This window comes from Sparus aurata, chromosome 7, assembly GCF_900880675.1.
Source record: "Sparus aurata chromosome 7, fSpaAur1.1, whole genome shotgun sequence".
Lineage (NCBI taxonomy): Eukaryota > Metazoa > Chordata > Actinopteri > Spariformes > Sparidae > Sparus > Sparus aurata.
This window is the reverse complement of record NC_044193.1, coordinates 1932770-1956086: the sequence shown is the minus strand read 5'-3', so window position 1 is coordinate 1956086 and position 23317 is coordinate 1932770. Positions and strand designations below refer to the sequence as shown.

General features: G+C 39.9%; 2 protein-coding genes across 2 annotated transcripts in view; both read right to left on the bottom strand.

The window, feature by feature from the left end:
• LOC115585697 (uncharacterized) overlaps positions 1 to 23317 on the bottom strand; it is a 510933-nt gene that overhangs the window by 236583 nt on the left and 251033 nt on the right. The window lies entirely within an intron of this gene.
• Positions 3637 to 7470, bottom strand: LOC115584978 (polymeric immunoglobulin receptor-like). The gene is made up of 6 exons (XM_030422969.1): positions 7385 to 7470; positions 6821 to 7162; positions 6114 to 6437; positions 5607 to 5681; positions 4769 to 4884; positions 3637 to 3931 (listed from the first exon to the last, which is right to left on the bottom strand). The coding sequence occupies exons 1-6, from the start codon at positions 7422 to 7424 to the stop codon at positions 3818 to 3820; spliced, it is 1011 nt and encodes a 336-aa protein (XP_030278829.1). The 5' UTR covers positions 7425 to 7470; the 3' UTR covers positions 3637 to 3817.

Genomic DNA, 23317 nt, shown 5'->3' with positions numbered 1-23317 from the left:
TTGTATGTGTGTGCTAACCACCTCACATTGGACTTCAGTAACGGGGGCGTACAACGCTGGCTTTGCCTCAATAATGACCCTCGTAAAAGGATCAGTCCCACTCCCACCCGTACCGGACCCAGCAACTGCACCCGAGCCACCCATAAGTGTCGCCGCGGTCTGATAGTATTTACAGTTGCCAAGGAATCTGGTGAAGGCAGCTGGAAACTGGCTAACTAGTTAGCTCCACTTCAGTCTGCCATACGATGGCGTTTGAAGCAAGTTTGATGTTAATAATATTACGATGGAGCTTGGTTGTCACTAGAAAGTCTGGAAACGTGCAGACTGGAGACAGAGACGATGCGAACAGTGTCCAAGAGTTTGGAGACCGTGTTGGAGACAAACACAGCTTTCGCTAGCTGTTAGCCATTACCTACACGCTAGTAACTGTCACAACACATACAAACAAACTAACATTTAGCCACACTAACCATTCTGAAACGTCCTGCTGCAGCCGCAGAATCTGTACTACTTCAGGAGCCTCTCCTTCTGGGTCCGATTCTGGGTCAAACTGGTTCGGTTGAACGAAAAAAAATCTCCACAAGCCATAGTGTTACATCCACACGTAAACATTAGCGCAAGGGGCTTCCTCTCCCTGAGAGTGACGTAGCAGGCAAGGCTCCCCAAGTAGGCGTTGACAGACAGAGCTCATTAGCACAGAAACAGGCTGCTGTGAACAGAGCTCGGCACAGTTACTTTTAGACAGCTGGAATGCAGGACCACGGATGTGTTTGGGGCAATATCGAATACAGAGTTGTTGGACCTCTGACAGCTGTGTGAAATTGATGAAAAACAGTATAATATGGGACCTTTAATAATAGTACCTGATAATACACATATGGTGCCCCGTGTGAGATCATTTCACCATAATTTTGACATTGCTACAATTTCAGACTCACATCTTGAAGACTTTAGCCAAAAGTCTTTCCATTTAACCCCACTAGGTCTCCATGGTGGACAGGAGGTCTTGTGGCTCTGGCACCACTTGGTGATGTCTCGTCCTGCTCAGTCGTCTCCTGGATCCACATACTTTACATATCACTTGTATCAGACGTTCTGTTAATGTAAGTTGTAAACTGTGATTTGTTACTCTTTTTCTGTACACACGACATCTATTGCATGTCTGTCTGTCCTGGAAGAGGGATCCCTCCTCTGTGGTTCTTCCTGAGGTTTCTTCCATCATTTGTTTTACCCTGTTAAAAGGGTCTTTTTTCCACCAACATGGCAAGTTTTTCCTCACTGGAATCGAGGGTCTAAGGACAGAGGATGTCGTTCACTGTACAGATTGTACATTTTTGGGAAAATCTGAACATAACAAAATGTAAATGAAGAGTGACACACATATAAAATAATAATCAGAAATAAATTTGGTTTCTCTTGGCTTTCATTACAAAATAAAACCTGGCCTGAACTATTGGACTGCACTTATTTATTTGCTCAAAGTTTAGAAGGAGAATAATCAAGGAAAAAAATAAAAAGTAGAAAATTATAAGATTAAAAAAAGCAATAAAATCAGGGCTGTATGTTGGATTTTAGAAATACCGAGGTCCAAAATGTGAGTTTGCTGCATAGTAGAGAGGACTAGAAATTTTAGGCCCCCACCTCAGAAGTAAAAAAAAGAAAATCTACCCCTTAAATAAATGGTGAATTTTGTGAAAACTAATTGACAAATTGAGATAGATATATTTCACACATTGTAGCATATTACAATACAGCCAATACATTAGGCTTCAAGAAAATCCACACAGGTTATTATATTCAACTCAACACACACACACACACACACACACACACACACACGCACGCACACACACGCACACACGCACACACACTAAAGGCCATCATGCTTGTTCGTAAAAAACAAAGTGGATTTGACACAAACACAAAATTATGTTTTTAAGTACATTATGTAGCCTACTTACTGTTTTTGTTTGTTTTGACCAGCACAGGAAGACAGTGGACAATTACACCTCCCTTTCTCTCAGTCTCCTTTCCAGTACAAAAGTTCAGCTTTGCCTGATATAATCTTTTCATTTTCATCTGTCAGAGAATAAAGTAAATACATGGTCAACTGATAGGCTATTTACATGCAACAACAGTCTGCTAGAATAAAACCATGAAAACATCAAGGCTAGCTACTGGGCAGAGTTTACTCAGATGACGCAATCCAAGGATGAAAAGGCACCAATGTTTCCATAACAACATATTTTTACACCACTCGTTATAACAGTCAGTAAATTTGCATTTGTTTTTGTAACTTTATTACCATACCTCTTTTAACTGATGCTGTATAGACACTGGTCTTCTTTGAAAGTACATCTCTGCCTCTCCTTTGGCAAACATACTGACCTGACACCAGCTTGACTGACTGATTCAAATATACATTTACGAAAATATTCAAACCAAGGCGGTCAACATTTTTTCTTAGATGTAATACTTATTTAATATCATACATGCTGTCAGGTTCACGGGGTAAACAGGGATACTCAGAGAAAGGGGTTAGACCCAAACGCAGTAATTCAGGGGACAAGAGGCAAGAGCAGTAATGAACAAAAGGCGAGCTTTATTTTAAAGCCGAATGCGAACTCAAACAGACAAAACAGGGAGGAAAGAACAAAGTAGCAACTGAACAGAGAAACGAAGTGCAAAGGAAAAAAGGGCAAAGCACAAACCAAAACTCAAATCAAATTGCAAAATGCAAAACTCAAAATCCAAAAACACATACCAGAAGGAATGGGGGGCCGACAGGAACAGAGACAGGCGCAGGCATGGGCGGGGCAGACGAACCAAACGGAAGACATACAATGACCGGACAGGGAGTGAAGGGAAACACACAGACTAAATACAGAGACACTGATTACCAGACAAGGAACAGGTGAGGAGAGAGAGGAGGGAGGAAGCCAGGTGGGTTAACGAAGGGGAGGAGCACAGAGGAGCAGACCAGGAGGGAACAAGGCAGACAGACAGAGGGAGACAGAGGGCAGACCACAGGAAAAACTTAAAGGGACAAGGCATGAAAAATCCAAACACAAAAAACACAAGGCAAAATCAGGAATCATGACACATGCATACAAAACGCGTTCGCCCACCACCTGATATTGGTGAGTTGATTTTAATAAGCTTTGTTTGAGTCTAACGTTACACCAGCAATGGTTCTTAAGTATTTAAGGACATTTGGACCATCACAAAAGTCTAGCATAGACATGGCAGTAGGTGGGCTACCTTGTAAGAAACATCCATTTCAATTTTCATGGTTTATCAGTCTATGGTTGGCGGGGGGAATGACTTACAAATACCCTGGTGTCTCTGTCTATATTGAAAACATTACTGGTATTGAGTTGTTGTTGTTTTTCTCTTTGGTTCTTGCCTTTAGGTAGGTTCATGGTTGGTTTACTTTTGCAGCGCCCCCTATCATCAGTTAATAGAAGTGACAAAGCAATACTTTGATTCACTGACCGCAGTATTTCATTTGGAGGCTACCAAAACTATTCTCTCTATGTATGTAGGCCAGTTGACCACCGTTATTCCAGTGCCGTTGGTCAGATGATATAATCTGTTAATTCAGCGTGCTACAACATACAACACAGGAGAGTTATGTTCAGGAAATTATTGGACAACATTACTTGGAAAAAACTGAAAAGGTCCGGACCTCTGTGACCATAATGCTGGGTATGGCCATGTATAAAATTAAACCTTGCCAGCACATTATAAGCAGTAAAATACAGACTCTGCAGTTTTGGTCTTGAGTAACAGAATCCAGGTCTGAATTCAGAGCAGCTCATAGGTGTTTTGTATAGTTGTGCTGGTGCTGATCCTTGCGGCCTGGATCGACGTTCTCGTAGATGGATTCCTCGCCTGTGGAGCCTGGTGGACGGTTCTCGTGGGTGAAACACTGAAATTTGTAAACAAGTATTTATTTTCCAGGTATACAATAAAGAACACCAACAAAACAACACCAATATAATCACTAAAATGACGTACATGTGTTTATTTAAAAAGACATTTATTGCTTTATTGAATTATGTCAATTATTAATATGTATACTTTTAAAACAGTGTTTATTTGTCATATTTCTTTAAAATGTGAATATTTAAGACTTTTTTACATTACATTTGAATTTTTTTTATCTGATGCAATGATGACTTAAATGGATGTTAGTGTGCGAAATGAAAAACAGAATAAAGAAGCTAACGCCAGAGTACCAAAAACTGCAGTTCCTTGAATGGCCACTGACAGGCTCCAAATGTGAGTCAGTCCCAATAAGACTCCATATTAAAGGTCCAATTTGTGAGAAAGTTGATTGTTCAGTGTCATTTCCAAATCGTAAACCACTGGCACTCTGGGTTGAAAGATAATCAGTATTTGTTGAGTCGGGAATGAGACTGAAAAATCGTACAAATTAGTCCTTTAAAGGGGCTATATGTAAAGATTTGAAAAATGAAATAAAATGATAAACAGAATATGATAAAATAGCTATTTTTACATTATGATGGTTATGAATTGTCTTGCTAAGATATCTACTGAAGTAAGGATGCTAACCAGCTAGCCCTTGCCCTCCCTCGTCCAAATATCCTACTAGTGGTGTAAACACTTACACTCTCTGTATATATGGTGACGTCCAGAGACAGAAATCTGATTTTTACGGTCTGTGTTGACAATCAATGTGCAGCTGATGCATTTAAATATTTGACAATACTAAAGAGAGACAGAATCAATTACAAAAAGTCACCTCCAGGTTCATGTTGTCTGAGGTCCTTTTTGTCTTCAGCTTGTAGATGAGCAGCAGAACAGCAGCCGAGAGAGCAACGATAATGACCACACAGACAACCAGAGGAATGAGGAACGCTGGGCAAGAAATGGATGATGAGAGGAGACAGAGGAACAGGGTTAAAAAAGAAGAAGTTGATTTATGGAACTTAATGAGAAAAATACTTTGGCCTGATCAAACAAATGAAATGTGTTTTCTTGTTTTACATCATCAAGATTATCAGAACAGTATCAGGGCCTGGGGTCATTATGCACTTCAAGAAAAACTTAGAACTGTGGGGAATCAAGTCGACATTTCATGATTGAAGTCGACTTTTTGAGATGACATCAAACATCTCATATGACGGCCTCAACAAAATGCCTTGTGTAAATGAATCATAAACTGTACTTCAGAGTTGTCTTTAGAGACAAAGACATTATTTCTCTTTGAGCTAATAAACACAGTGTCGAAGTCAGCATGAGGAGATTGTGCCAAAAATTGCATCTGTTCAAAAAACACTTGAGGAGAGGAAGCTGCACAAAATGTATTTCCAGTGCATGATGAAAAAAAAGCTTCCTCCTCTCATTTATGTCTCACATGTCATGTGAAAAAGAGAAGATTATGTTTTACATTATGAATTACTCTGAGAGTATTTTGCATCATGAAGACACTCTTCGTCCTCTACATGATCTTGTCATGATAAGAAAGAGTTTCAAATAGACATTAACTTGATAGTTGTATTTTTTTCTTATGTGTTGAAAAAGTTCAGTATTCATATTTCCGTCATTCCTCCTAACAGACTTAATGAAGTGTAGTGTACCTGTTCCCTGGTTGGTGGTTACAGCGAAAACTGATGGTGGTGTGAAACTCTGTGTTGTCCTGGAGGCTGACGGGTCTGTTGTTGGTAGGAACATAGAAACAGATCATATTGACAGTTTCAATCAAGAAGATGCACACAAAACATGGCAGAATTAAATATCATATCAGAGTAAATGTTTATGAATATTTGAAGTAAGTTTGTTGAAATAAACGTCACAATATTATAATTTTTTCTAACAATCTGTGTTTACTGACAACAGTTTGGTGAAGTGCTCCTGAGCCTTTGTTTTCATCTCCTTTATACAATCATGTGTTTCAAGTGTTGAACCTCGCCCCAACCCTGCGTGTGAACGACTGAGCCTTTAGAGGACGCCACTCCAAGGACGCCATAGAGGGCCCCTAATCATTTACTTTCGGATTTTGGGCATAACAAAGCCACTTTGAATGATGTGCTATGAACAAACATCATGCAGATTATGAAGAGTTCATGATTTCAATAGAAACTCACCACCAATGACGAGGATCGTGAATGTGTTGGATGAATCTGGAGACAAAGCTCTGCCGTTGCCACACTTGTACCATCCGGTGTCCGACTTGCTCGCATTTGTGATGATCACATAGAGTCCAAATGTAGATCCTTCTCTATATTCAATGCTGTATCTGCCACTCTGAGCTCTGCTGCCATCAGTCTCAATGATAATGTCCTCTTCTGTTTTACATTCGTCCTTACACAGGAACATCTGCTTTCCAGAGACAGTATCACTGCATCCCCTTGTGATATTCTCTCCTTCAGTATCTGTTTTGGTAAAACGAGTGTTCACATCCGGCAGTTCTGTTGAAAAGAGAAACAGTCAACAGTTACTGTCTGTGAAATGCTGCAGTGTGATTTCTTGCTTCACATGAACACAAATCCTCACTGAGAGCTGCCCTGAAAGTTCATACAAGATGATTAACTCAAATTCTTTCCGTCATCTGATTAAATCTTTTATTAATATAGTCTAGAACTACAAATCACAAATGTCTTAAAAACTTTATAAATCAATGATTCCTTTTTTAAAATAATGTTCCTGCTTTCCTTCACAAGGTTTTTCATACAATCTCTTATCAGACATTAATTATATATTCTATTATTTTCAAATCTAGACAAAAGAAATATTCCTGCATCGTTGAATTCACTAAATAAATCTGGTTTAAAGACTTTCAGTAGAAACTCACCATCTGAAACTCTGATCTCAAAGTCTGAATATGAGTCTGGAACCAGATCTGTGCCCAAACCACACCTGTACTGTCCTGTGTCAGACTTGGTCAGATTTGTGATGGTCACAGTCAGAACTCCTCTTCCAGAAGATTCTCCTTCATATTCAGTGCTGAATCTGCCATTCTGACCTCTGACATCTTCTGTTTTAACAAGAATACCCTCTGCTTTACATTCTTCTTTACAGAAGAACTTTATGTTTTTAGGCTTAGATATGTAACATGTAATTGAACCACTTCCTCCCTCAGCTCCTGTGTAAATGTTGAGTTTTGCACTGACGAGCCCGGTGTCTCCACACAGAGCTGTTGGAAAGATGAACACAGAACACAGATGATCGTTTCTGTATCAGCTGCAGCAACAACAAAAAAATGGCTGCTGAATATTTAGTTAGAATTAAATTGTGGTAGAACACAGCAACTGTAAAACATCTGTCATTGAACATCCGGACAAATGTACAAATAAGATCGACCCAAAGCAGTGTGGTGGTGCTGAGTTAAAGAGACAGTCAGGTCATCAGTCCTCACCTGAGATGAAGCAGAAGAACAGAACGTGGTGGATATTCATTCTGAATTTGATCCTGATGGAGACAAACTGTCTCTGTCACCTCTCTCCTTCCACTCTCTCTCTCTCTGAACAAAAAGCTGATGTTGCTTTAGTTTAACTGTATACTTCTTATTTCTTACCTTCCCTTTTTGTTTCCTGTTTTTAAACAAATTAGTTAAAGGAATGAAGAAGTACTGATGGGAACTGAGACATCTCAGGGTATCACAATATTTTTTAAGTCTCTAGCTGAGAAATAAAGAGAGAAGCCATTTTAGACTTTGCAAAGGTAGAATTTATGGCAGAGCCGCAGTATTGCATCGGATTACATTTGATAGGAGAAGTTTAATTAGCCACAGTATCCCATAGAGTTAGAATGCAGAGATGCAGACTTAATTTAGAAAGCTTGAGAAATGAGAGGAAATGGGAAAAGAGAGAGAAAGAGTTTTTTTTCGTGTTTGGAACCAAGTGAAAAATAAAATGTTTCCTCTTTTTATTGTTCACTCATTTCCATCATAAAATACTCTCGCTCCTCCACATCTTACATCATACTTTTGGTATAATATAAGATTTTTAACTTGTCTTCAGTCTTTCTTATTTCCCAGTATTATTGAGAATAAAAGATACAACTTCGAAGTATGTTTTTCTTGCTTTATTGCAGCATTACTGTTGTGCAGGCCCGTTGTAATTGAACAAAGTTATCAGTGGTTACACTTCAGCTGACTCTGTGAGAACAGATGATGAAGTGTGAGTTACACTCAGTCTGTGGTCTGGAGTCAGTGCAGTACTGATCTCATTATAAAATTCAGCATTGAGCTACTATTGGTCAGGGTGACAGACCCCCGCTGACCAAATAGTCAAAATTCCACCGCCTAACAGCTGCTGAGAGTTCCCAGCTGGATTTGCTGCAGGCCCAAATAACTTCTCCTCACAACAGCGACGCAAGGTCCTGCTAGTTTTCCAGCTTAGTTTGCACAAGCAGCTGTAACGCAAAGCTTACAACACCAATCAAGTAAGCACCGAGCTGCTATCCTTGCAAAGGAAAGGAGCGACCAGATTCTTCCACCTGCTGTCTTTCATTGGACCTTGCACTGCAAGAACATCATTGATCAACATTGGAATAACAACCTTCTGTTTCTTGTCTCATCAGCCAAGGAACCACCAGCACCTTTTCTTCAAAGACTGGTAACGTGTAAATTTGGCCTAGATAGCAAACAGCATAGCAAAGCATGGCTGAGCACAAGACACTTAACTATGGTAAATGCAATGCACATGTGTTAAATTTATGTTATATTGGTTGAAGTTATTAAGTTAATTATTCATCAAAGTTACAAACTGACAGTTTAGCACCTTTTTCTGGGACTTAAAGGGTGGTGCCCCAAGGTGATCTAATGTAAATCAGATCTTATTATTCATCATCATTAATAATTATCCCTGATAATCATTACTTATTATTGATAGCCAAATTTAACCCAAAACTTCCAATTAATGTTGCATGGAGAGTGCTCCATCATTCATAACTGTGCAATATTAATTTCACCATAATTTCGACAGTGCTAAAATTTGAGACTCACATCTTGAAGACATTAGCCAAAAGTCTTCCCATTTAACCCCACTAGGTCACCATGGTGGACAGGAGGTCGTGTGGCTCGGGCACTACATGGTGATGCCTCCTCCTGCTCAGTTGTCTCCTGGATCCACACAATTTACATAAAATTTGTATCACCCATTCTGTCAGTGTAACTTGTAAACTGTGATTTGTTGCTCTTTTTCTGTACACACGACATCTATTGCATGTCTGTCCGTCCTGGAAGAGGGATCCCTCCTCTGTGACTCTTCCTGAGGTTTCTTCCATCATTTTTTTTTGACCCTGTTAAAAGGGTCTTTTTTCCATCAACATGGCAAGTTTTTCCTAACTCGAATCGAGGGTCTAAGGACAGAGGATGTCGTTCACTGTAAAGATTGTAAAGCCCATTGAGGCAATGTGATTGCAATTTGGGGCTTTATAAGTACAATTGATTTAATTTGATTTAGTCTACTGCAGGAGTAGTGTTGATTTGTACTTACTAACAATTGCAATGTGGTGACAATTGATTTATCATGAAATTGTATAACTCATTTGATTAACCAAAATAACATAAGCGAATATTCTGATCTTTATCAATTCTGTCTCAAACTAAGCAATTTTTTTTTTCTTTGAGCTCTGGGCCACTGCAGTGAGGACAAGGCCTCTGCTCATGGGTCACATGTTCCACCAACTGAGCTACTGGAGCGCCCGCAAAACATTTTTCTAGAGGAGAATACATTTTTTAAATTAATTCCACCAAGTGAAAAAATAATAATTTGTTCACTTGTTTCCACACAGAACATTTGTTTTTTTGAAACACGTTTCCACTGATGGAATTCTTCCTTTATGACAGCATTTTTGTTGTGCAGGGCCGTTCTAACTGAACAAAGTTGTCAGTGGTTACAGTTCAGCTGACTCTGTGAGAACAGATAATGAAGTGTGAGTTAAGCTCAGTCTGTGGCCTGGAGTCAATGCAGAACTGATCCTTTTAGAAACTGCCACAGTCAACATGTTTCATTTCACCAGCCATGGAAAGACTACTGAAAAACCCAGTAGTTTGCACAGTGGTGTATGAAGTCAGACAGAGGGTTGCTATCTGTCTGCTTATGGATCATGTCAGCTTTGGTTCAGACATGTCCTGTCTTTACTGTCGTCCCGAGACTGACAGAGAAAAAGAGGAAGAGACATGAGAATGTTCGAGCATCAGAATGAAGCTAAAAAACAAAAAACAAAATGCAACTTCTGAACTGCTGAAGTTATGAACTTTACATTATCTCACAGACTGACATCATGATTTATTTAAAGTTTGTTTTTTTCTCACACAAATACAAACGTGCAGTACGTTATAGAGTTATGTTCCTGCATCACTTTATTAATTAAATATTCTAAATTATTTATCAACCTCGATAATCAACAGATTAATCCAGAGTGAAACAGTAACAGGGGACATTTTACTTTTCATACTTTAAGCACATTTTCCTAATTATACTTACATACCTTGACTGCAGTATATTTACAGTGTGTTATTAGTACTTTTATTGAATTAACAGATCAACACATTAGTGACACGTTAGTAATGTCAGCGTATTCATTTATTTAAGAGAAGACAAACCATGACGTACCGTTTTACCATTTATTTAGAATTGTATCATTAAGCAAAGCTTGATCAATCGAGGACCTTCTCTGTTTGACAAATCGCCCAGAAAAAGATGCAACATTTCTCTTTACATTGTTTCTAATCATTTTAGCTGCAAGAAATGTGTAGTTTGTCATTGGTTAAACAGGTGGGGTGGAGCCATGGTTTAGACCTAGCTCTCCCTCGTTGGTGCACGGGCTGGTCCCAGCTCCTTGGCAACACAATTCCTTCACTCCCTGAAGACAACACCCCTGTTAAGAGAACTCCCTCCCTCTCCTGTCCTCTAACTTTCTCATCCTGCACTTGTTTGGGTTTCTTGTGTGAGTTTCTCTGCTGACTCCCTAATTTTCACCAAAAGGACTCCATCTGTGCAAACAAATTCATTATCTATAACCTTGGCTCTCCCCACTAAAGGATCTGTGTTCTTTCTCATACCCTGGCTTTTCTCCCCAATGTATTAACCCTTCATAAAAAGAGGTTAACACTTGATCCAGTCACATCACATCAACAGGATATGTACAACTCGTTAATAATACAGTTTGTTAGTGCATAGTAATTAAATCACAGCAGTCAGGAACTTAAATCAGACAGGTAAATTAATAGTGCATATCAATTTGTCACAGCAGTCAGGCAATTAATCAGACAGGTAAATTAATGAATCTTAACAGTAACAAATACAGATCCAGAACCTACAGATAATCTGAGTGCTGTATGTGTGAGTGGTGCAGGTTTGCTCCTATTCACTGCAGGTTTTGACAGCGGAGTCTTCACATGTGGAGGCTGAATCCAAATCCCTATAGATGAAAGGGATCTGAAAATAAGACCTGAAGTTTACTGAAGGTGACAGGAAATTACATCACAGCTGTTGTACAGCAGTAGACATTGCAACAGACCAGATAATGTGTGATAGACAAATCTTGGGGGCTGATTTATGTGTTGTCATCTAAGTCTGTCTTTCTAAAATCATCACACAACAGCTCTACGACAAGGTGCTAACACGCCAAGCTAACCTGCAGACTACTAACAGTATAGAGATAACCTCTGAATATCACGAGTAAACTTATCATCAATGTGTAACATTATTTTTTAAGTTCACAGGAACAGAACATCCACTGTGTGTGAGCGAGTCCTGAATGCTGTTATGAAAATGCCATCAGAGAACTCCTTCTAAGATTTGGCCCTTAAACTGACTCGACCTAAACTTTGTGCTGTTTATCCGTTATGTTAGATTAAACATCTTTACCTGATTGTACTGTATGATTGTGGACCTAATCAGCTTCACTTTGTTATACAATGCTGCTGCTTTATTTTACAGGTCTTTCACTTGGATCATCAGTTGGTGAGAGTTAAAGGGCACAGCAGCCATTAGATGTCGAATTTAGATGTTAATTTTTTTATGTTACTTTTGACCAGATTTACAGCAATATTTGTGAACTTGTGATATTTACTTCTCTTGTAAAAATATAATGTCAATGTAAAATCTCAATAAAAAATCGAAATGTTAAATTTAAATAGAAATGTTAAATATAAATGTTAAAGATAAATATAAATGTAAAATGTAGCTAAATATTTAGTTTCAACCGTGATATTTATATTTAACATTTAGATTTAGATTTAACATTTGATGTTTCGTTTTAGGTATTTAATGTAGATTTTACATTGACATTATATTTTTACAAGCGAAGTAAATATCACAAAGCTCACAAATATTGCTGTAAATCTGGTCAAAAGTAACATAAGTAAATTCATATCTGTTTTTTTAATGGGGTTTGTTGCTAAATGTGGCGAAAAGTTGCTGTTTATTTTAGCATGCTTAACTTTACAATCGGCTCCCCATGGCATATATCCACCTGTACTAAATGCAATGACAGTGTATCAGATGGCAAAATCAAGGCATTTTTTCTTCTACTTTTGTTTGAAGTCACAGACCAATTGTGTCAAACAGCTGAGAAATCCCAGATTTTCTGTGTATTGTACCATGAAATTTCAGTCTCTTTCCAGCTGTTTTGTAGTGCAGTGGTAGAAACTGTCAAGGACGGCGCGTAAAGTCAGAGAAATTCACCTCTGTGTATCTACTGCTTGACCTGAAGTCCATCCTCATCTTCCATATGTAGAGGATCAGCACAGAAACAACGACCATCAGTAAAACCACCAGACCCCACATGTAACCTGGGTGAGGGACACTGGAGGAGACTGTAGAGAGAGAGAGACAGTTAGTGTACACAAAGAAGGAAAATGATTGTAATTTATTTCTTTGTTGTAAGAAAATGGGTCTCGTGGTTTTCATGATGCATAAAACCTGGTGAGTGTTACATCATTAAACTTCCTCTTACTCTTTAAACTGCTGTGAGGAAAACATCTGTGCTGTAAAATTTAATGTGAGATTTTAAGGTGTGAGTTTCACTCTCCATCAGGGTACTTCCTGGCCAATGTGGTGGCGCAGGGGCAGCTCCAGCCAGACCCTGCCAAAATAAGAGCAGTGGTGGAGGCCCATGCCTACTTCCTGTTGACAGCTACAACATTTCTTCACCAATTTCTACTGGAGATTTCTACCCCTTCATTTGGTCCCCTCAGGCTGAGGCATGAGACAGTTCATAATGTCCCAGTGCTCCAGCTGGAGTCCTCTCCAGCAGAAAGGAATTACGACATTGTAAATAGAGAGCTGCATTGGCGTTAATAGCTGGAGGGTTCCCAAAAGCCCTTTATTACATGGACCACCAACAAGAACCCCTCCTATCTATGCTCTGTCGTATGACTGAACTCCAGGCAGGCCCACTGGTCCCTCTACTTGAGCCGATTCAACTATATCCTCTTCTACCATCCTGGCTCCTGAAATGGTAAGCCTGATGCCCTATACTGGCTCTACTCACCGGATTCGTCACCCTCAGACCCTGAACCAATCAAGCCTTCTTCCAGGATTGTTGGGCAAGCCATCTGGGAGATAAAAACGCTGGTGAGGGAGGTTCAGAGAGTCACTCCAGATCCTGGTTTTGGTCCCAACAACCGCCTGTTTGTACCTGAGACAGTATATTTACGAGTACTTCAGTGGGAGCATTCCTTCAAGTTAACCTCCAATCCTGGAGATCAACACACTCAGCTTTTCCCCCATCAACACTTCTGGTGGCCGTGACTTCTGAAGGATGTCAAAGAGTTTGTGGCAGCCTTCACGGGTTGTGCCCGGAGCCAGGCCTCGCATTGCTCATCTCCTGTACACTCTTCAACTGTGGCTTTCTCTTTGCCACTCTCTTATAGAGCTTTGACTAGTGATGAATCCAGGAAACAGTTGTTGTATGCAGAGTCTCTCCCAGCTCAGCTGCAGAAGATTTTAACTCCTTCACTTGGTGGCCTCCCTCACTGGTCTCCCCCTTGCACAGTTACTCAGTTTGTGAAGACAGCCCTCTACAGTACATTAAAAGGATCAGCAGAAAAGCAACCAACAGTAAAACAACCAGAGGTAAGACATAACCTGTGTGAGGGACACTGACTGGGAGGGGAGAGAGAGAGAGAGAGAGAGAGAGTAAGAAAATGTGTCTCATGTGGTTTGCATGATGCATAAACCTGGTGAGTTTTGAACTTCCTCTTACTAGCTAAACTACTGTGAGGAAAACATCTGTGTTTTAAAATTTAAAGTGAGATTTAGGTGGAATTTGATGGTCAGCAGTCTTTGTGAACCGTACCTGCAGCGGACGGCTGGTTGGCGGTTTTAGGGAAGGACGAAGAGGGGGTGAAACTTCTTGAACTGAGGTTTAAACTCTGCGTTGTTGGTGTGGAGGCTGATGGGACTGATGTTGAAAAAGGTGGAGGAGTCTGGTTTGGTTCGGATGGATCTGTGGACAATGAAAAGACAAAGAAATAAAAAGATACTGAATAGATACTGATGCAGAGAAATCCACCATGTACGAATGAATGTAAATATATACAAATATAACAAAATGTAGGAACACAAGATAATCAGTCAGGAGTGAAAATCAGTAGGTGTCATAATCCAAAGCATAAACCAGACGAAGATACTGGACATAAGCTTATAATGTTTGTTAATTTCTGCTTCAGGTAAATACGATGATTTGATATTTGCTTCATCTAAAAAAAAAAATAAAGATAAAATAAAACACTGCAAAAAGAGATGGGCAGCGTTATGTCCCCTGAAATTAATAAAACTGTAGAGGACACAAATATGTAGAATATGTAGAGAATTTACATGCAAAAAACAGTAATCCATATTACAGGTTAATGTTGCTATTGTGGCTGAAGGTTCATGTCCACCTCTTATAACTCCCTGTCAACTCTCTGTCAGCAGGTCAAAACAGGCAGTCGTTTTCTTTTTAGGTTTTTGTAAAACTTTCAACACTATTTTTTTGTTTTTTGTTTCCAAACCATTTATTCATTGTTTTTCTACATGCTAAATTTAAACATGTTCTGGTCATATTTTCATCTCTGCTGTTGTCAGGTCATTTTTGCTGAATGAATAAAATTATGAATAAAGCAAAGATGTTTTTTATGATCACTTTCGGAGGAGATAAATTATACATAGGGTTACGCTACACACTCACCACCAATGACGAGGACCGGGACAGTGTGGGATGAATCTGGAGACAAAGCTCTGCCGTAACCACACTTGTACCATCCTGTGTCTGACTTGCTCGCATTTGTGATGATCACATACAGTCCAAACAAAGATCCTTCTCTATATTCAATGCTGTATCTGCCACTCTGAGCTCTGTTGGCATTAGTCTCAATGATAATGTCCTCATCTGTTTTACATTCGTCCTTACACAGGAACTTCTGCTTTCTGTAAACAGTACCGCTGCATCCGAATGTGATATTCTCTCCTTCAATATTAGTACGGACAAAACCAGTGTTTCCATCCGGCAGTTCTGTTGAAAGAAAGTGATGACCCTCGCCCCATCCCTGCTTGTGAACGACTGAGCCTTTGGAAGATGCTACTCCAAGGACGCCCTAGAGGGCCCCTAATCATTTACTTTCAGATTTTGGGCATAACAAAGCAACTTCAGATGATGTGCTATGAACAAACGTTAGGTAGTTTATGAAGAGCTCATGATTTCAATAGAAACTTACCTCCCATGACAATAATCGGGAATGTCTTGGATGAATCTGGAGACAAAGCTCTGCCGTAGCCACACTTGTAACGTCCGGTGTCCGACTTGCTCACATTTGTGATGGTCACAGACAGTCCAAATGTAGATCCATGTTCATATTCAATGCTGTATCTGCCACTCTGAGCTCTGTTGCCATCAGTCTCAATGATAATGTCCTCTTCTGTTTTACATTCGTCCTTACACAGGAACATCTGCTTTCCAGGGACAGTACCGCTGCATCCGAATGTGATATTCTCTCCTTCAGTATCTGCATGGAAAAAACTAGTGTTTCCAAATGGCAGTTCTGTTGAAAAGAGAAACAGTCAACAGTTACTGTCTGTGAAATGCTGCAGTCTGATTACTGCATTTCTTGCTTCACATGAACACAGATTCTCACTGATAGCTGCCCTGAAAGTTCATATAGCATAAATAACTAAAATCTTTCCCATAATCTGATTACTTATTTTATTCATATAGTCCTGAACTAAAAATTACAAATTTCTTTAAAAATGTAAAAACATTGATTCTTTAAAAAAAAAAATTCTGCATTCCTTCAGGTTTTTCATACAATCTGTTATCGAAGATGAATTATATATTTTTTGTTTCATTGTATTGTTAAATACTAAATATTCCTACATTGTTGAATCCACTAAATAAATCTGGTTTAAAGACTGTCAGTAGAAACTCACCAGTCTGAAACTCTGATATCAAAGTCGCAGTATTAGTCTGGAACCAGATCTGTGCCCAAACCGGACCTGTACTGTCCTGAGTCAGACTTGGTCAGATTTTGATGGTCACAGTCAGAACTCCTCTTCCAGAAGATTCTCTTTCATATTCAGTGCTGAATCTGCCATTCTGAGCTCTGACATCTTCTGTTTTAATGAGAATACCTTCTGCTTTACATTCTTCTTTACAGAAGAACTTTATGTTTTTAGGTTGAGATATGTAACATGAAATTGAACCACTTCCTCCCTCAGCTCCTGTAAAAATTTTGAGTTTTGCACTGACGAGCCCGGTGTCTCCACACAGAGCTGTTGGAAAGATGAGCACAGAGCACAGATGATCATTTCTGTATCAGCTGGAGCAAAAACAAAAGATGGCTGTTGAATATTTTGTTAGAATTAAATTGTGGTAGAACACAGCAACTGTAAAACATGTGTCATTGAACATTCAGAGAAATTTACAAATAAGATCTACCCCAAAGCAGCGTGGTGGTGCTGCGTTAAAGAGACAGTCAGGTCATCAGTCCTCACCTGAGATGAAGCAGAAGAACAGAACGTGGTGGATATTCATTCTGAATTTGATGCTGATGGAAACTAAACCATCTGTCACTTCGATCAGTCCTCTCTGTCCGTCTGATCAAACACGAAGATGACGTTGCTTTAGTTTAATGATTTCTGTCAAACCTGCTTCTTATACTTTCCATTTCTACTTTCAGGAGGTCAACTTGTGCTTACTTCTCTTTTTTTTAAATGCAACACTTCTTACGAATAAGGAAGGAAAAAAAGGTGCTGTCAAGTAATTTGAATGACTTCCTTAGAAAAAGCAGAGGAATGAAGAAGTTGGCCTGTCAGACATGTCACCATATGAACTCAACCTTGCAAAGGTAGAAATGATAGCAGAGCTGTTGTATTGGATCGCAGGTATATTCGTATTATATTTGCTGCAGATAAAACCACACACATACACAATCCTTTTAAATGTCTTAAATAAACTGTGAGAAATTACATAGTTTTCCATTCAGTAATCAATGTGCTGTACAGAGCAGGATCAGGATGTGAGAGGAGGAGGGGAGAATCCCTTTTTTTTCCCAGTTTTAGAGTTACTGCATTGGCTCCCCGTCCGCTTCAGGATCGATTTTAAGGTTCTTTTACTGGTTTTTAAATGTCTTAACGGCCTTGCGCCCTCCTACTTATCTGACCCGCTTTTACCATATCAACCCTCGCGGACCCTGAGGCCCTCCGGCTCTGGCCTTTTATCCATACCAAAACCAAGAACTAAAACCCATGGTGAGGCAGCATTTAGCCACTATGGCCCCCGCTTGTGGAACAGCCTGCCGGAGAACCTCAGGTCTGCAGAGACTGTTGATATTTTTAAGGGAAGGTTAAAGACACACCTTTTTAATCAGGCTTTTAACTAATATTTTAAATTCTTATTCCATTCTTATGTGGTTCTATCGTATTTTATGTTTATTATGTATTATGTATATTCTATTTTATTTATTATTATCTTACGTATTTTATCCTTTTAACTCTTCACTCCATTTAATTATCTTCTGTCAGGGTTTTAATCCTATCTTATGTTTTTAGTTTTTAAGGGTTAACTCCAGAGTTTCCTCAGGGGGGTCCTCCACACTGGGAGCTGTGTCTGGGCTGCTGCTGGGGGTGCTGTCCCTGGGTCCCTTTGGCCTGGCCAGATGTTGTCTGTCAGGGTCGGGGGGCCTGGGCGCTGCTGCCCCCCGTGGCACAGCCTGTGACTCCTCCCAGTGTGGATGGCCCCAAAGGTGGCGTTTCCTCAATCCTCAGTGCCTTGCCATGTCTCCCTATTGCCAGTAGTAAGAGTGTGTGTGTGTGTGTGTGTGTGCGTGCGTGTACGTATGTGTGCATGTATGTAGTACGGAGGGAGGGAAGGGCTTTCTTTATTATTGTTTTATGTTTCCTGTGTAAAGCACTTTGTGCTACATGCTCGTGTATGAAAAGTGCTCTATAAATAAAGTTGATTTGATTTTTGATTTTGATTTTGGTGAAAGTGTCAGAAAGCCACGTGAGGGGTTACAGGAAGGTAGATAAGATGGCATTCTCTGTCCTAATAAACATCAGAGGATCACTGTCCTGGGAAAGACATGATCAACCCAAATCTGATACTCTGAGTACATGTCAGAGCCTGTAATCTATTACTTTACTGTAGTAAACAAGCGGAATCAGTACTTCTACTTTTACCAGAGTCTGTTTTTACACAAGTATCTGAACTTCTACTGGAGTACAGATATTGTGTGTACTTTTACCACCTCTGAATATGATAAGTTACTTCCACCGTGCAGTTCACTGAGGAGAATGTGCGAAGTGTGAAGCGTAATGTTCACCATGTTAGACTCTTCATGTGACACTGTTACAGCCCATTAGTTTGCACAGTGGTGTATGAAGTCAGGCAGAGGGTTGCTATCTGTCTGCTCATGAATCATGTCAGCTTTGGTTCAGACATGTCCTCTCTTTACTGTCTACTGAGACTGACAGAAAAAGAGGAAGAGACACGAGAATGTTCGAGCATCAGAAGGAAACTTGGAAAAAAAACCACAGCTTCTTCTGAACTGCTCTGTATTTCCTTGAAGTCACAAACTTTACATTATCTCACAGACTGACATCATGATTTATTTAAAGGAGTCATCACCTGTTTTTTAACGTATCCAGTCCCTCTTGGATCGCTTTGGATCAATTCTTAAAACTTATTAGAAAAAAAAATCAAACATAGAGCTTGTTCTGACACTTTTTCATACCGCGACTTTCTCACGCGAGGTTATCCGCGAGGTTTTGACCGGTCCGGATGTGCATTGTATTGATATGTAATGAGGCGCGCGTTGATTGGCCGCAGGAAGGACAGAGCCGGAATGGGGGGCGAGCCTGCATGCACACAGACTCCACAACATAAACAGCCCCCTGTCATGGCGCACACACTAAATGACGAACCTTACGGAATTCAGGCATTTATGTACGAGCCGGAGTCGGAAACCGAACGGGAGAGTGAAGAGGCAGAGACGGTGGAAGAGCCACGTTTACAGCAGGACGTCTCTGAATGGTAAATTATTTTTTTTTCCTTCTTACTTTTCACACTCGTGTTTTACATGTAAGACCTGAGTTTTAATGCTGGCGGTGACGATGTATGGCGTGAAAATGACAGAGAAATAAGCAGACTCGGCGTGCTCACTCTGGCTGAGGACGGCTGTGAGCCGATGCTTAATATGCAAGTAGCCTCCTGTGGTAACGTCACAACAGGAGCAGAGTCAAAATCTCCTGCTTTAGGAACGCACACTACTGTGCGCTATTCCTGTTCAGAAAAAGAGCCAAAGCGAAAAAACTGAGCCACTTTCAAACTCCAGCTTTTCAGGCAAGTTTCAACTGAGGTCCAACACCAATATGCATGATTTAACGAGAGAAATTGAGATTTCCAGGTGATGACTCCTTTAAAATCTCTCTTTTTCACAGAAATACAAACGTACAGTACGTTGTGTTATGTTCCTGCATCACTTTCTTAATTTAATATTCTAAATGATTTATCAAGATTAATCCAGAATGAAACAGTAACAGGGGACATTTTACTTTTCAAACTTTAAGCACATTTTCCTGATTATACTTACATACTTTTACTGCAGTAACAGTTTAATTGCAGGACTTTTAACAGAGTATATTTACAGTGTGGTATTAGTACTTTTATTGAATTAACAGATCAACACATTAGTGATACGTTAGTAACAAATACAGATCCAGAACCTACAGATAATCTGAGTGCTGTATGTGTGAGTAGGGGATGTATATTGATAAGGATTTAGCGATTCCAATGCTTTATCGATTCCTGTTTATCGATCCGGTTTTTTATCGATTCTCTTATCGATTCCCAAATAGGCTGAAAAACAAGTAGTAAATGAGTACAGAAAAGAACACAACCTGGTTTATTAATATAAATCTTAATTATTCACTGCTGAGAATAAACAATACTCAAATGAGTAAAATGAGTCCACAAGTCAAGTGGCTATTGGCTAAGGATAATCCCATAGAGGAACAAGAGGAACAACAGACAAGGAACGGGCTGGGCTGATTAAATTAACCTCATTTTTATCATTATCACATGACGTTAGCCAGTTGTTTAATTTTACCTGTTGTGCTAATGCTAGCACTGGTGCTGCTAAGTGCGTCAAACACACGGCATTGCTGGAGCGTAATGCTGTGTTGTGTGGCCAAATGCTTTGTATCATTAGTGGTATTACCGCCTTTGGCGCACAGATCCCTCTCACAGGTATTACAGGTGACGATCCCCGAGGTGTTGTCCTTCTTTGTGAAATGCAGCCAGACTTTGGATCGTTTTTGCCGGGACGACATTTCTCCACAGTGCATTGCATGTAGCAGCTCAGCTCACCTCTGCTCTGAGTCTGCAGCAGCTTGTGTGTGTGACGTCATCGCAAATTTGTGAGTAGGGTACGTTTGTTTACAGTGACATAGCATCCTGGGAAAAATCGATATCAGTATCGTAAAAGGTTTTTGTTAGCGATTCCAAAGAATCATTTGACTCAAAATCGGTTCCCTAATGAAACCGGTTAACGATGTGCATCCCTATGTGTGAGTGGTGCAGGTTTTCTCCTAATCACTGCAGGTTTTGATGGCGGAGTCTTCACATGTGGAGGTTGGAGCCAAATCCTTATCGGTGACAGGGATCTGAAAATAAGAACTGCAGCTTTACCAGTGTGACAGGAAATGACATCGCAGCTGTTGTACAGCAGTAGACGTTGCAACAGACCAGATAATGTGTGAAAGATAAATCTTGGGGGCTGACTTATGTGTTGTCTTTCTTTCTCAAACCGTCACACAACATAAAACATGTAAATAAAGGCCTGAACACTGAGTTTGTCTGCTCTACGACACAGTGCTAACACACCAAGCTAACCAGCAGACTACTAACAGTATAGAGATAACCTCTGAATATCATGAATAAACATATCATCAATACGTAACATTATTTAGTTTACAGGAACAGAACATCCACTGTGTGGGAGCCGTTCCTGGATGCTGTTTTGTAAACTAACTTCTGCTAAGATTTGGCACTGAAACTGAGTCAACCTAAACTTTGTGCTGTTTGTCCGTTATGTTAAGATAAAACGTATTTATCTGATCATACTATATGATTCTGAGCCTTATCAGCTTCACTTTGTTATCCAGTGCTACTGCTTTATTTTACAGGTCTTCCACTTGGATCATCAGCTGGTGAGAGTTAAAGAGCACAGCAGCAATTAAATGTCGAGTTAAGGTTCTTATTCATGCTTCTCATTTTAAAATGAGGTCACAGGATGGTACAAGTGTGAGGTTTCTGCCTGTTTAAAGCAGTTTTTCTGACCACTGTTTTCAGTCGCTTGCTCATGGAGGAAATGTGGAAAAATGAGTCTGGGAGTATGGTCAACACCAGCTCAGTTTGGAAAGTGTCATGAGATTACTTTTGTTGTGAATTGGCGTTAAACAAATAAAGACGATTAATTGATTGATTGCAAATGAATTCAACAGGAAAATGGAAAGGTGGCATTTCCCCGAGTTTACTGTGGAAAATTTAGAATGGTTGAATTTAAACAAATGTAAGAATGAAACAAAGTGAAGTATAACATGTGCTGCTTGTTCCTGTTCACCTCCTGTCCTCTCTTGCTCTGCACAGGTGTGCCACTTCCTGATTGCTCAATGAGGTGCACCTGACCTTGGACAAGTGCTTAATATCTCCTGTGCCAGCACCAGTCAGGAGTGAGGACTGCTGGTCCTGATGCCTCTCAGCCTGGGCTTTTGTTCTGTTGTGTTTCAGCTCAGTGTCTTTTTGGTTGTCCTGATTTACTGTCTTGGATCTTTTAGTTGTAGTTAGTTGTTTAATTTGTGATCAAAAATGCTTTTTAAATTGTCTTTTTTGTGGTTGATTTGTGTCTGTGATCGAGTTATGTTCATCTCATGTGGACCCTTTTAACCGTTTTTTGTGTTCAACCATATAAATTGTTTCCCATTATAAATTGTATTCTCATGCTGTTAACCAGCAGAGGTCAGCATACACCCACCTGTACGAAATGCAATCACAGTGTTTCAGATGGCAAAATCAACACCTGCTTTATTCAACTTCCATGTAATGTCACAGACCAATTGTGTCAGAAACAGCTGAGAAATCCCAGATTTTCTGTTTCATGTACCATGAAATTTTAGTCTCTTTCCAGCTGTTTTTGGATGCAGTGGTAGAAACTGTCAAGGACGGCGCGTGGAGTCGGAGAGATTCACCTCTGTGTTTCTGCTTCCTGACCTGAAGTCCCTCCTCATCTTCCATATGTAGAGGATCAGCACAGAAACAACGACCAGTAAAACAACTAGTAAAACAACCAAACCCCAGATGTTACCTGGGTGAGGGACACTGGAGCAGACTGGAGAGAGAGAGACAGTTAGTGTACACGAAGTAGGAAAATTACTGTAATTTGTTTCCTTGTTGTAAGAAAATGTGTCTCGTGGTTTGCATGATGCATGAAACGAGTGTTATGTCATTAAACTTCTTCTAACTCTTTGCACTACTGTGAGGAACACATCTGTGTGTAAAATCTAATGTGAGATTGAGGTGGAATTTGATGGTCAGCAGTCTTTGTGAACCGTACTTGTAGCTGACGGCTGGTTTGTGGTTTTAGGGAAAGATGACAAGGGGGTGAAACTTCTTGAACTGAGCTTTAAACTCTGTGTTGTTGGTGTGGAGGCTGATGGGACTGATGTTGAAAAAGGTGGAAGAGTCTGGTTTGGTTTGGACGGATCTGTGGACAATGAAAAGACAAAGAAATAAAACGAAACTGAATAGATACTGATGCAGAGAAATCCATCATGTACGAATGAGTGTAAAAATATACAAA

Excerpts from the sequence above, each read along its gene's own strand:
- LOC115584978 (XM_030422969.1), bottom strand. The coding sequence starts at position 7,424 with ATGAATATCCACCACGTTCTGTTCTTCTGCTTCATCTCAG. Across the intron at positions 5,682-6,113 it reads CACGATCCTCGTCATTGGTG|ACCCGTCAGCCTCCAGGACA; the intron begins GTGAGTTTCTAT and ends TACCAACAACAG. Across the intron at positions 4,885-5,606 it reads AACCACCAACCAGGGAACAG|CGTTCCTCATTCCTCTGGTT; the intron begins GTACACTACACT and ends TTTCTTGCCCAG.